Source organism: Podarcis pityusensis (genome assembly GCF_964106645.2).
Source record: "Podarcis pityusensis genome assembly, chromosome: 12".
NCBI lineage: Eukaryota > Metazoa > Chordata > Lepidosauria > Squamata > Lacertidae > Podarcis > Podarcis pityusensis.
In genome coordinates, this window is record NC_138037.1 from 19,155,029 (window position 1) to 19,168,600 (window position 13,572).

Genomic DNA, 13,572 nt, shown 5'->3' on the forward strand with positions numbered 1-13,572 from the left:
CTTTGTGGAATTCAAAGATTACTCTAGCTGTGGAGACAATCGCTCTCATGTAAATTCTCCTACTAGGTAAAGGTAAAGGGACCCCTGACCATCAGGTCCAGTCATGGCCGACTCTGGGGTTGCGGTGCTCATCTCGCTTTATTGGCCGAGAGAGCTGGCATACAGCTTCCGGGTTATGTGGCCAGCATGACTAAGCCGCTTCTGGCAAACCAGAGCAGCGCATGGAAACACCGTTTACCTTCCCGCCAGAGCAGTACCTATTTATCTACTTGCACTTTGACGTACTTTCGAACTGCTAGGTTGGCAGGAGCAGGGTCCGAGCAACGGGAGATCATCCCGTCGCGGGGATTCGAACCGCCAACCTTCTGATCGGCAAGCCCTAGGCTCTCTGGTTTAACCCACAGCGCCACCCGCATCCCTTATACTAAGCAAAGCTAATTGAGCTCCCTGGTATAAACAAACAAAGCAAGTTAAGAAAATTAAGTGGCATTCACTGAAAAACTAATAAAATGCATTATTGAGCCTATTATAGGGCAGCATAAATAGTTATTCTCTGCCACCACTGCAACCTTACAGTATTTCTTCCCAAATCTGATAATCAAGCTACAGAATTCATTAAGTGATGGCCATGATGGCCAGACCTGCAACATTAAGGGTAAGAGGTGGGTGCTGGCAGCAGGTCTGACCATCATGGCCATCACGTACTGAATTAAAAAGAAATACGGTACTTCTTTTTCTCTGTCCTGAATCTTCTAATATTAAGCTTCATCAGATGACACTGGATTTTAGCATCAGATACTAGTACTAGAGAGGGATCAATATCATATAAACTTTTACATGTCTTTTTTCCTAAATTAGAAAGCCCCTAAATTTTGTAATCTTTACTGATAGGGGAAATGTTCTAGCATCGTGAACATTTTGGTTGCCCTTTCCTGAATCTAGTATTTGGGGAGAAATATTGTGGGAAATTGTGTAACATCTACTTTTTGAACAAAGTGCTGTTCAAATATTTAACACCATTGCATCGTTTAGAATGGGAGTGGGGTTCACAGGGCAGTGGTTTGCAGAACAAGTGACTAAAGTGGGTGGGGCTAGATGCAAACAAATTTGACTTGCTTTTGTTCAGTAAGCTACACTTACACAGAACTCAGAAGTTTCTACCTGCAGTCATAGGCTTCTATCCACCATCCTAATAAGCAAGATGAATTGTCAAAGTTCAAGGACAAATTCCAGCCAACCCCCAAAGAGGATGACACAGAGGAAGGGGGCATGACCTGGGAAGAACAGTGAAGGCTGAAGAGAGGCTTGGAGGAACACATCTTGCTCCCAGACATGTCATTTCCCATCCTTGGTTTAGGACAAAAAAGTACCACGGCATAACTGGAAGTCAACAGTTATCCATCCTTCAGCAACTATTTGTAAGAACTATTATATTTATATACTATTGTAAGACTGTATATCAATACAGTATACACAACTAGCATACATGAAACCTATTCAAAGAATATGTGAAATTATTCAATAAACATACAGGTACTGTAGGTTCCCCTGCCGCCGCCGCCGCTACCTCTTCTTCTTTCATTTCTTCATTTGCATACACACCTTCCATTGTCTGTACAATCTGCAGAAAGTGCCAAATGATTTTTATCATCTCTCACTAGTCATACCCCCTACTTGTATTATACTAGATGCCTGGTGCCAAAAGTCATTGTTTTACCTGATGATAAAGACAGTGGTATATTGTACAAAGGTTTATGTTTCAGGCAAGTGGAATAGTTGCTGAATAATATTGTGTCATAAGTTAGTTTGGAACATGAAAAATAGGTGTATACTTCTTGGGATCTAACATCATTTGCTAACACTTTACAACAGTGGTGGGAACTAGATCCAGCAGCCAGAACCAATTATCACCTTCCTATCCCCCTAGCCCAAGTATGATAGATAGGCAGGACTGCCCACCTTCCAATCATCTGACATCACAGTATCATCAGGCACCCCACAAAGTGCTTTGAAGCCCCAATCAGTTGATTGTCTGGGCTTCAAAGAACTGTGCAGGGCTCCCTGCGAGAATCACCAAGGAGCTGATTGCCACTGCTGCCAGGGAGCCCAATGCAGTGCTTTGAAGCCCTGTCAGCTGATGGGGGGGAAGATTCAAAGCACTCCTCAGGGTTCTCTGTCCAACCGACAAACAGTTGGATCATGGGGAAATATTTTGAAAAATTGATAGCCATCTTCAAATAGCTAAAGGACTGTCAAATGGAGGGTGGAGCAAGTTTGTTTTCTCCTGCTCCAGAGGCTAGGACCCAAACCAATGGATTCAAGTCACAAGAAAGAAGCTTCTGACTAAACATCAGGAAGAACTTTCTGACAGTAAGAGCTGTTTGACAGTGGAACAGATTCCCGCAATAAGTGGTGGACTCTAGATGGCTATCTATCATGTATGATCAAGTTGAGATTCCTGTATTGCAGAGGTTTTGACTAGATGACCCTTGGTGCACCTTCCAACTCTACAGTTCTGTGATTCTGTGATTCAGTTATCAGCTGATAGTACACAGCTCTCTGCAAGTACCAGTAATCTGCTTGGAAAGAGATGCACAAGCACCGAGAGCAGGGATTTTCAAGCACTACCAGTCAGATGAATGGCAGTGCCTGGAAACCCATTTGCCCCAGCCACTTTACCTGTTCCACACAAAAAGTCATAGATGACTTCAGAAATAGGGCAGGTGGGTGTGGTTTGGCCAAAAGAGACTCATAGGTTAAAGGGCCTCACCAGCCTAAACAGGCATGTAGGCTGGAAGTTGCCCGCTACTGTTTTATAATATATCTGTCAGATATGCAGCACTTCCCTGCCATACAGAGGTAAGATAGTTGTTCCAGACAGCCTCTGTGGCACTGTGATTATATGCCTTTGACTATACGGTTAAGTAGGGTTTGGAATCATCTGTGGTCAATTTTCATATTTTTCTTTGCAAGGACAGATAGGGACTTTCATATTTTCTTCAACTACAGGGCAGACAATAATGATTTAGTAATGTCCACATCTATATCTATATCTATATCTTTTTCCCTTAGACTACCTGCAATGCTATATATTTCTAATATTAGCATAGCATAAAAGCAGAAACTCAAGGAGTTTGTCTATTTTCAAAATCTTTCCAATGTTTGACAATAGTAGCTCGTTCTGGTGCTCCCACCATGGAAAACAGTGGATCCCACAATAGTGGATGTCAGCCGTGCAGTTAATTAAGGATAATCTGGGAGTAATTATCCTTGGAAGTCCCCCCCCCCCCCGGGTTGGGGTAGGAGAGCTTTCACTCGTGGATCATCCAATAACTGCCTCCCGCTCTGATGGAATGCGAGGGCAGGGACGCAGAGTGTGTAGCACTGTACGTATTGGAAACTCCCCAATGCGGTCACCACGAGTGGAAGTACTTATGTTTCTTTTAAGATGGATCTGAATTTGGACTTAAGAAACAGACATGTTCTGTATGAAGGAGAAAAATAATCCGCTAAATGAATCAGTGCCAAGGTTTTGATCTGGAGAGGACTCTCGCTGTCGTAACTGGAACGCTACATAAGTGAAGCTGGAGTGCTTTCAAGTTTTGGAGAGGGAAAATGGAGTTGTGGCGTACTTAGAAATGAGTTTTCGAAGGAGGGGCAATGTTGAGGAAAATTGATTGATTACAACATGAAAATTCACACAGAAACTACAGGATATAAAATCCCTCTGCAAGTTAATGGATATGGATTTATTAAATACAAATGAAAGTCATCACACTAGTGACTGCTAAAACAAAGGTTAAGATTGGCATTGTGGAATTTGGACTACCGTAATTAATAGAATTAGAGCAGGACCAAGGATTAACATCAACTCCAGAACCAGAACACGGGAAGTCATCCAAAAATATTGAATTCGGAACTGATTAATTGACTTTTTTATTGTATTGTGATTTGGCATGATTTGGTATTGTATTAATGTGGCCTCCATTAGATTGTTATTAATGAAAATTAATAAAAATTAATTCAAATGACAACAGTAGCTCTAGCAACAATTGACAGATTAACTAATAATTGTGATATACACATTATCTCTTTCCAAAAACAATTCAGAATTCTGGTATCAAAAACTTTGGCAAACAGCATGATTGGTTTATGAACTTAATCCATTCTGGAAGTCCGTTCTTAAACTGAAACCGTTCTTACACCGAGGCGCGCTTTCCCTAATGAGACCTCCCGCCGCCGGTGCCCTTCCACCGGTCGGATTCCATTCTTAGACTGAGTTAAAATTCTCAAACCAGGACACTATTTCCGGTTTTGCAGAGTTTGTAAACCAAATCATTCGTAAACAGGACTGTTCTTAAACCAAGGTACAACTGTATCTGCAAACTGTATATGTATAATAAAAAAATTATATAATAATTAATAAAAATAAAAAATGTATACTAAAAATTATTTCAAAAAAATAAATCACAGCAGAAACTAAGTTTTTTAATTCAATTATTTCTTTTCTGTAGATAAAAGCAGTGGTTAGGATCAGTTGTTTCTTTCCACACTGAGAAGAACCATGATAGGGTATTTTCAAAAGAAGAAACTGATTCTAGGTTTTACAATTTTTATAATAGCTATTCTTCCTAACCATGATACTAGCACCAAGTTGCAAAAGATTTGATATATTACCAGGAATGGATTGAATTTTAATGAGCTGCTTAGCTTTTTGGGGTTCTGAACTCTTTGGTAGTTAATATTGTCCACTCAGATAGGAATTCCTATTAATTCTTGCAATTTTAATTATTTAGTTAAAGGAAACATTTGGACGGAGGAATTTAGGATGCAAACTATGTTGGCATACTGAATTCAACAGTCAAGATGAAATGAACATGCAAAAATTCAGTGATTGTCCTACCTCATTTAGATGAACAGTGATATTCTTAAGCACATCCATTTCATCTAGCACTCTATCTTTATTTGTTGATGGAAGGGCTAAAGAGTACTGTGCAACAGATTCTGTTGGAGCTGAAGGCAATAAAAGCATATGCCCAGGTTCATAGCCCTGTTTACTTTTCCTCTTTTCATTAAATGAGGAATATAGCGGTTGATCCTTAATTCTCACTTTTGCTGGCTTCATTGTTCTTCTTCTGTTATTTTTTTAGGAAGAAATAAAACAATATTGGTTCATATCATTAAAAAATAAAATAGCAAAATAACACATTTTTGGAAAAAAATAATATTTCATTTTTCATGTGAGCACTATAAGGACTTTTCAGAACTATTGCACACATAAACTTATTTTCAGCTTCTGCCCTGTAATAGGTTTGCTTCTGTCCATTCAAAAATCCATGGCATTATTTAATGGGCTTTTAAGCAGTCAGTTTCTGTGTCCTGGAAAGTAGGAGCTAGCTAAATTACTGGTTTCCTCTTTGCAGTCAGACCAAAAGCTGTTTTTTAAAAAGGCATTACAATTGCACTCATAAAATAATTTTTAAAAAACAACAATGTTCCACCTATTTAGAGGAAATTTTAATCCCATATCAACAGAACAAATTAAAGGCCATTTTAAGACCCTTCAGGAATAGGATTTATTAAAGGCCATGTAATGAATGCCATGGTCCCATAAGTGAACAAATAGGAACTAATTACGGGAGTAGAAGCTATAAAAAGGAAACTTCAAATTAATGGTACAATAGCCCTGAAAATGGTGGGCTAGCCATCCATATCTGACACTGAAATTGCAGTTGTGTTTTATAACACACACACACACACACACACACACACCCCCAAGTCTAATGTGGTGGGGTAATGGAATGACAACTCAGAAAACATCAGAACTAGGTTGGTAAAATCATCACCTGAATTCAATTAAAAAACCAGATGAACAAAGATGGCAAGTCCATATTAAACTGGTACTAAATTGAAGGAACTGTCATACTAACCCCTGACCCAAACCCAGATAACTCATCCTCTGCTGATGGTCCAAACCTCCCAGAGCCGGGACTAAGGGAAACAGAGACCCCTATCCCTACAGCAACTACCCAGAAGACTCTAGTATCCAGGGAGAGAACTCAGCAGGTCTGTCTCCAGGGAATGCCTTAGAAAAATTCTCAGGCTAGGTCCCTACCTTGCTGGCAGCAGAGGAGCCCCAGTCATTTGATTGATTGATTGATTGATTGATTGATTAAATTTTTATATAGGGCAGTTCACAACATAAAAATACAAAATGAGAACACAAACTACATAATAAAACAAAAACAAAAAACAAACAAATAACCCCTCTCCCACAAACACGTTTAAAAGGCCATAAAATGCTTGGAGATAACATAACTTTGATACCTATATTGGAGGGATTGAACTAGATGACCCTTGAGGTTACCTCCAACTCTATATGATTCTTCCATTCTGTTCAAACTGGAGGTGAAGGCTGCACAAGAGTAAATCTTGTCCTAGTTATCTTTTTTCATAATGGACAAAAGGAGGCTACTGCTCAAATTCTGTTCAGTGACCCTTCTGCTCAAATTATATATGTTTGTATGTTCCCCGATATTCTGTTTGACTCAATGTACCTGCATCAGAAGAGTTCTGTTCAGTGTTTCAGTGGCTTCTCAGGTGATCTAATGTTCCTAAACTGATAAGGGAATAGAAGCAGAAAGAATTTAAGAAGAAAATCTGGTATCGAAAATGGGGTGATGGGGGGCACTTTAGAGAAGGAAAGTTTGTGCATTTGTCTGTTAATCAATTTAAAGTAGCATGGCAAGCAGCAATTTTTCAGCCTGCCTGCTTGCTTGCTTATTTATTTATTTATTTATTTATTTATACATACATACATACCCCACTCATCTGGCTGGGTTTCCCAGGTAAGTAATATGTTGCTCCTTCGTTTGAAAGAACAAAGAATGGTGGGACATTATTATATTATTATTATTTTGCATTCATTCATTCATTTAGTATATCACCCTTCCTCCATAGATCTAAGTACCCTCAAGCTGTGTACCCACTGCTTCAGAGGGGGCATAAGAGCAGACAACCTCCCATTCAACCAGTCTAGGGAACTGCCCCCTAACAGTCTCTCAGTTTTATCTGGATTGAGCTTCAGTTTGTTGGCTCTCATCCAGTCCACTACCAAGGCAAGACAGTGGTCCAGAACATCCACTGCCACACCTGCAAATGTAAAGGAGAAGCAGAGCTGTGTGTCATCAGCATATTGCTGACAACATACTCCCACCTGCCCAGATAACCTCACTCAGCCATTTAATGTAGATGTTAAACAGCATGTGGGATAAAATTGAACCCTGAGGAACCCCACATTGAAGGCTCCATAGGGCTGAAGAACACTCCCCAACCATAACCCTCAGGAAGTGTCCATCGAAGTAGGACTGGAACCACCGCAAAACAGTGCCATCCACCTAACTTGGACAGTCACTCCAGAAGAATACCATGGTCAATGGTATCGAAAGCCGCAGAGGTGAGGAGAATTAACAGGGACACATTTCCCATCCCTCTCCCAACGGAGGTTATCGTACAGGGCAACCAAAGCAGTTTCTGTGCCCAAACTGGACCTAAACCCCAACTGAGTGCCTGCATCTGGTCCACAACCCATGCTCATGAACCTTGCCCAAGAAGGGGAGATTAGCAACGGGCCAGTAATTAGTTAGATTTTCTGAATCTAAGGAGGGTTTCTTGAGGAGTGGATTCACCACTGCCTCCTTCAAGCAGACAGGGACCACCCCCTGCATCCTGTCACACCCCACAACACAATTGCCAGGGTATAGTCACCTGATGCCACCCTCCAAGACCAGCTCCACAGATAGGAGTGGAACCACTGCAAAACACTGCCTTCCAAATCCACAGAGCTGGTCCAGCAAATTATGTTGGCTGATGGCCTCAAAAGCCAATGAGAGGCTGAGTTAAAGCAACAGAGTCACACTTTGCATCCATCTTCTGATAAAGGTGATCCATCAGGGCGATCAAGGCTGATTCAGTTCCAAAACCAGTCCTAAACCAAGATTGACATGGATCTAAAGAGCACCTTCAGCTGAACCACCACCCTCTTATGCATCTTTCCCAAAAAGGGAACACTAGCAACTGGACAGTAGTTCACAATCTCTGCATGTAGGGAGAGTTCTTTCAGGAGTGCACACAGCACCATTTTCTTAAGGGTACTAAGTACCAAGGGCAGCCCACACCATTTTGCCACCTGAGAATACGCTACTCCCTGCCTCCCATGCCACTGCACCCACCCCTCCACTTCCACCACCACCACAACTCAGTTAGAGCTGGGGCACTCTGGGAGGTGTTGCTGCTTGTCTTCCCTGCCCCCCCCCAGGGGGGGAGATGAACAACAGTGTCAAAAGTGGAATGTTCCTGTTGCCAGTGACAGTATAACATTCCTGCAGTATAACATTCCTGGATATATAACATTCCTGGATGCACCCAGCCTCAAAGTAATAAGAGTGAAGAATGAAAGGTGTGCTCCTGACCTAACTCAGTCAGGAATGTGGGTTTGGTGAACAAGTTGAGGGTTAGTGACATGTAGAAAGGACAAGATGATGAAGTCATTTAAGCAGGCTGGAAGGTTCTAATTAGTGAAGGGGCTTGTGACAGGACCAGTGATATGATTTGGCCCCCTAGGCCAGGGTCAGCAACCTTTTTCAGCTATGGGGAGCTCCACCGTCCCTCAGACCATGTGGTGGGCTGGACTATATTTGGGGGGGGGGGGGATGAATGAATTTGTATGCCCCACAAATAACCCAGAGATGCATTTTAAATAAAAGCACACATTCTACTCATGTAAAAACAAGCTGATTCCTGGACTGTCTGCGGGCTGGATTGAGAAGGCAATTGGGCCGCATCCAGCCCACGAGCCTTAGGTTGTCTACCCCTACCCTAGACTAAAATATTATACAGGGTGAGTCCTTTAAAAGCGGCCCCATGGATACAGAGCACACATGTTCCACGGGGCCTCTTTTAAATGACTCACCCTGTATAACGTATACAAAAATAACACAGGAGAAAAGTATTATTAGCCCTTTCTCCTTGTACCATTCTCTACTGAATGCACTCATTTATTTTCAACCCACTAAAGAAAATACACACATCCCTACCTTCTTCCTAGCTCTGTAAAGCAATCCCAAACTACAGGAAACTGGCCTAACTTAAGCCAGGGTAATTTATCTCTATTCCAAACTGTTGCAGGAATTTATGTATAGGTTGGGGGGGTTGCCCCTCCAGCAGATATCATGCACATGCAGCCCACTACCAAAACCAGCACAATCGCTTTAGTGACATTTGTGATTTGTCCCCACAAAATACCCCATGACAGTTTCTTCCTATCTATTCAAGGGACCTTTGCTGCACGATACCAAATGTAACAATTCACTGATAAATGTATCTATGTACTGGCTCACTAGAAAACTTCAGAAATTCATATAGACATGTGAGCTCAGCTACTCAGAAGCCCCTCTGTCTGAGTGATAATTCCTGGCATCCTGGTACCTGAGTGCCAGACAGGTAGCCATTCCAGAAATAACAAACCCAGATAAAGACAAAAGGGTGTGATTAACTTGGCTGGGAAACAGGGAAATGTAAATATCTTTTTTGTTACACTTGATGGGTGTTTGGTGGAAGGCAAGGTGTACCATGGGGCAGGGTCCAGGATGCTCAGATTACTGCCTTCCCCTTTCATGATGTAACTGTGATGTACGAGTGATGTAGTTTGGGGGGGTGTAACATGGAGATTAGCAGCTAATAAAAGTTTGGGGGCTCTTTTGTTTGGGGCTTCTATCTTGTTCCACCTTGTGGCAGGTGGGAATCCTGTCACGACACACTTCAATAAAGACCAAGCCTACTGGCTGCTGTTTTGCTCTGGTATTCCTGGCTGGTGTCTTTGTTTTTTTGTCCAAGGGAGCCCTCAGATTTCTCCGTTAACAAAACTATGTTCAGCAATGGGGCTACTGCCAGCTGAGCCAGACTGAACCTAAGGGAAAAGAAATGTTTAAAATCGGGTCTGACTTACACCATCCTACCTTCTGCTGTGTTGCTAGGTCCCAAGACCTAGCTGAATAGCTTTTGGAATGGGGTAAGCATATTAATTTATAAAACAGCACCACTGTATAAAAATGTCCTATATAAATTCTAGGTTCCTTCTGTACCTTGTTATGTTAAAAGATTTGCAGAAATTGAAAGACAGAGTGGCCTTTTTCAAAGCCCAGTTAAAAACTGTTTAAGAAGATTCAGAAAAAGGTGAGATATATAAGGTATAATAAATAATAGAAAACCGAGGGACCCCAGAGCAGCACATAGGACAAGATTGTTCCATCTGGAAGCAGAAATGTTTACACTGACTGAACCATTATAATAATATCATGTTGAATTCCCAACCCTTAGCTTTTACATAATTTTATTCATATTTGTGTAAAATGATTCCGTTTTCATATATTATTTAGATATTTGTTTAAAAGTAGAAAAACATGTTTAAAGGGTAGAATGTCCCTACCGAGGTTATTCAGTTTGTGTTGTATATTGTTTCATTTGTGTCTGAGTTCACTTCCACTGATGTTATATTACTTTGATACTATGAAAGCTGTGGGGTTTTTTTTACTACGCACCGATTTCTAGAAACAAATAAATCTTAGATCTGAGTTCTTACCTTGGCTCCTTACATCACTAAAAGAGGCTCCCCTAACACAAATGACAATGATTTTTAAAAATAATTTACCTATCCATCTATATACTGCTACATCATTAGCAGCTTTTAGTTTAGTTTAAATTGAAAAGGAGGATACAAATAGCTTACATTAATTAATTAACTGGCTGGCAGGCAGGGAAATGCTGGAACTTGGAACCAGATGTCCAGATGTCCACTAAAAGTTGGGCAAAGAAAGGCACAACCTCCTTCCGTCTAACCTACCTCACAGGGTTGCTGTGAGGAGATGATGGCGAGGAAAAACAGGGAACTCGCATCCCACCCTGAGCTTCTTGGTGATATATAAGTGCAATACCCTTAATGTGAGATAATAAGGTTGTCCATAAGAGATTGCACCCTAATGTTTTAATGTTGTATCTTAATCTTTTAAATTGTATTTTAATCAACTTGTTTTTATTATTGGTTGTTAGCCGCCCTGAGCCCGGTCTTGGCTGGGGAGGGCGGGGTATAAATAAAAATTGTTGTTGTTGTTGTTGTTGTTGTTGTTGTTGTTGTTGTTTAAGGAGCTTCCCGGGGAGGGGGGAGACTCTAGCTGTGGATGGTTGTTGTTGTTTGGGTCACGCCCCACTTCCCACCCCCAGAAAAAGGCGTGAGGCAAAGCTGCTCTCTGGAGACGCCCCAATATATGGAAACCGAGCTCTTGTGGCTGTTACTGTTCTTCGCCTCCCTTTCAGAGACCCACCTAGGCGAAGGCCGAGCTGCCCGTCCTCAATCACTGGTTTCCTAAAGACGTTCAGCTACCCAGGCATCTCCCCCATCCGCTCTTTTCCTCCCTCCTGCCCACGTTCCTGGCTTCTTGCTGCTGCTCTTCCAAGGAATGAGTCGTCGCCGTCGCAGGGAGGGGGCGCGCGCGCGCGAGCTCCCCCCTCCCCTCCGGCGGCGTCAACTGCCATTTCTTTTTCAAACGGGCCGCGAGTTCTCCTCAGGAGGGCGCGAGACAGGGCGGTTGGTGGCGCGCGCGCTGTGAGAGGTTCTCTCGCTCGCTCGCCTCGCCCCCCCCCGGCCCCGCCGCCGTGCCCGTCACACACCCCCCTAGACACCGGCTAATGATGAGTCCCACTCTCTTGGGGGCCCCCCAAAAAAATTAAAGGGAAAAACACTGGATGTATATTTCCAAAATATAAGATTAAAAAAACAAATAAAATAAAACCTACATACAGCAACAGTGTTTTGTGTTGTGTTGTGTTTTGTTATGTGTAAATTGCTGTATTCAACAAACAAAAACAGAGGCAATTTGTTGTAGACAAAGGACATATAAAGGGCCCCATTACCTTCAGTACTGTACCATCAAACCTAAATCTGGCCCTGATGATGACGGTTCTCTTCCTCTTAAGCAACCCTCCCCAGACACAAGATTCAAAAGAAAACGCAGTAGGGGAGTAGCATGTTCATTAGGAGACTGACTAAAAAATAGTCGCCAAGGAAATTAGCAAGCTTCCGAGTTCAACTCTTCATCGAAGAGTGGTGAAGAGTGGAAGAGAAGGATGTTCCTATACAACCTCCCAGCAACATCCTTTTTCTTCTCTGCACATTTTTCCTCCCTTTGCTTAGCATCTAACCTGATGAAGAATGTTGTTGAACTGGAAGGCTTGCTCATTTGCTCATTTCTTTGGGAGCTTTCTATTTGGCCCCAATAAAACCTTTGGATGATTCCCCCTCCCCCAACGGACCAGCAGGGCTGCCTGAAATGTTTATCTGTTTGCTATTTGCTCCATCTCCCACTGCAGCCAGTGAGACATCTTTTCTTTACCATATTTAGAATATTTGTATCCCACTTCATAGCCCCAACAGGCTCTCAAAAGGCTTCTAAAAGATTCTTAGCAATAAATAAAACCCACTATTCAAGTCTGACTTCTTCCCTTCCCCCCCAAGTCTAAGAAAGGGAGACAAGGATCACACAAATAATAACCGGAAGTTCTCATCAATTTACCTTCAGTTTGGATTGTGTCTTATTCAGAAGTTAATCATTGCTGAGTTTAAGAAGGCTTTCAACAAAATGAGCCTAAAACTGCAGCTTTAGCTTGCCCATCCCATGGGTTATATGGTGTTGAATAACAGCACAAAATCAGCACCACAGTAGAATCACCCAAATAAAATACATACCAAATAAAATTATCGACATTGTGCCTATCTAATTATTTAAAATATAGGTCTATATTAGGAGCTGCTGCCACCCAAAACCAAACCTTTCAAACATGTATCCTAGTGTTTATATTAGAAACATAAAATGATACCATTTTACAAATACATACATGTGCAGTCTCTGGGCAACTGCTTGGGTTGCAATCTTTTTTCTTGACACAATGTTCTCTGCCTTTAACAGCTGGAGTTCAACAAGTACATAAAGATACAATGATGGAAAGAACATCCTCTGATGAATTCCCCATTTCATGCAGCTGTTAAAGGCCACTGATGTAGTGGAGCAGGGTCAAAGTGCTACTGCTTCTTTCACAGCAAAGATAATTATGTATTTAGAGGCACTAGTTGCCAGTTCTCTGTGTTCCAAATAATTTTGTTCTCAAAAGCCGTCAAATAAGCCAAGCCTAGGAAAAGGTAACATGCATAGCTAACATGTTAACCTAACTTCTATTATGAAAAACAAAAACAAAAATCTCTTTATAATGTCCAGTCGAAAGGTCACAAAATGGTGAGCAAGCCAGAACTTCTCATCAGGTTGAATGTTAAGTGGAGAGCGTGTGTGTGAGGGAAAATCTGACTAGGTATTGAATATATAATCCCTGCACTGGCCAAAAGTTTATTTTTCTTGCATTGTTTCAAAGAGCCATGTCATCAAGAGCGCCCACACTTCAGATTTTCCACTATGTTGCTGTTAAAAGAACAGCATCTCTGTCAGGAAACAACAGTGGCAACCCTGC

The 13,572-nt window shown here is 41.8% G+C and overlaps 1 protein-coding gene across 5 annotated transcripts in view; it reads right to left on the minus strand.

Annotated features, from left to right (window-relative positions):
- Window positions 1–11,540, minus strand: part of CCDC7 (coiled-coil domain containing 7) — a 146,081-nt gene extending 134,541 nt beyond the window's left edge. For all 5 annotated transcript variants that reach the window (XM_080973928.1, XM_080973927.1, XM_080973929.1 and 2 more), the window contains exons 1-4: window positions 11,379–11,540; window positions 6,558–6,619; window positions 4,904–5,135; window positions 1,532–1,621 (exon numbers count right to left, since the gene is read on the minus strand). In XM_080973928.1, the coding sequence (XP_080830054.1) occupies window positions 1,532–1,621; window positions 4,904–5,125 (312 nt within the window). In that variant the 5' untranslated portion in view covers window positions 5,126–5,135; window positions 6,558–6,619; window positions 11,379–11,540. The remainder of the gene's footprint in view (window positions 1–1,531; window positions 1,622–4,903; window positions 5,136–6,557; window positions 6,620–11,378) is intronic.
- Between the last annotated feature and the right edge of the window lie 2,032 nt (window positions 11,541–13,572).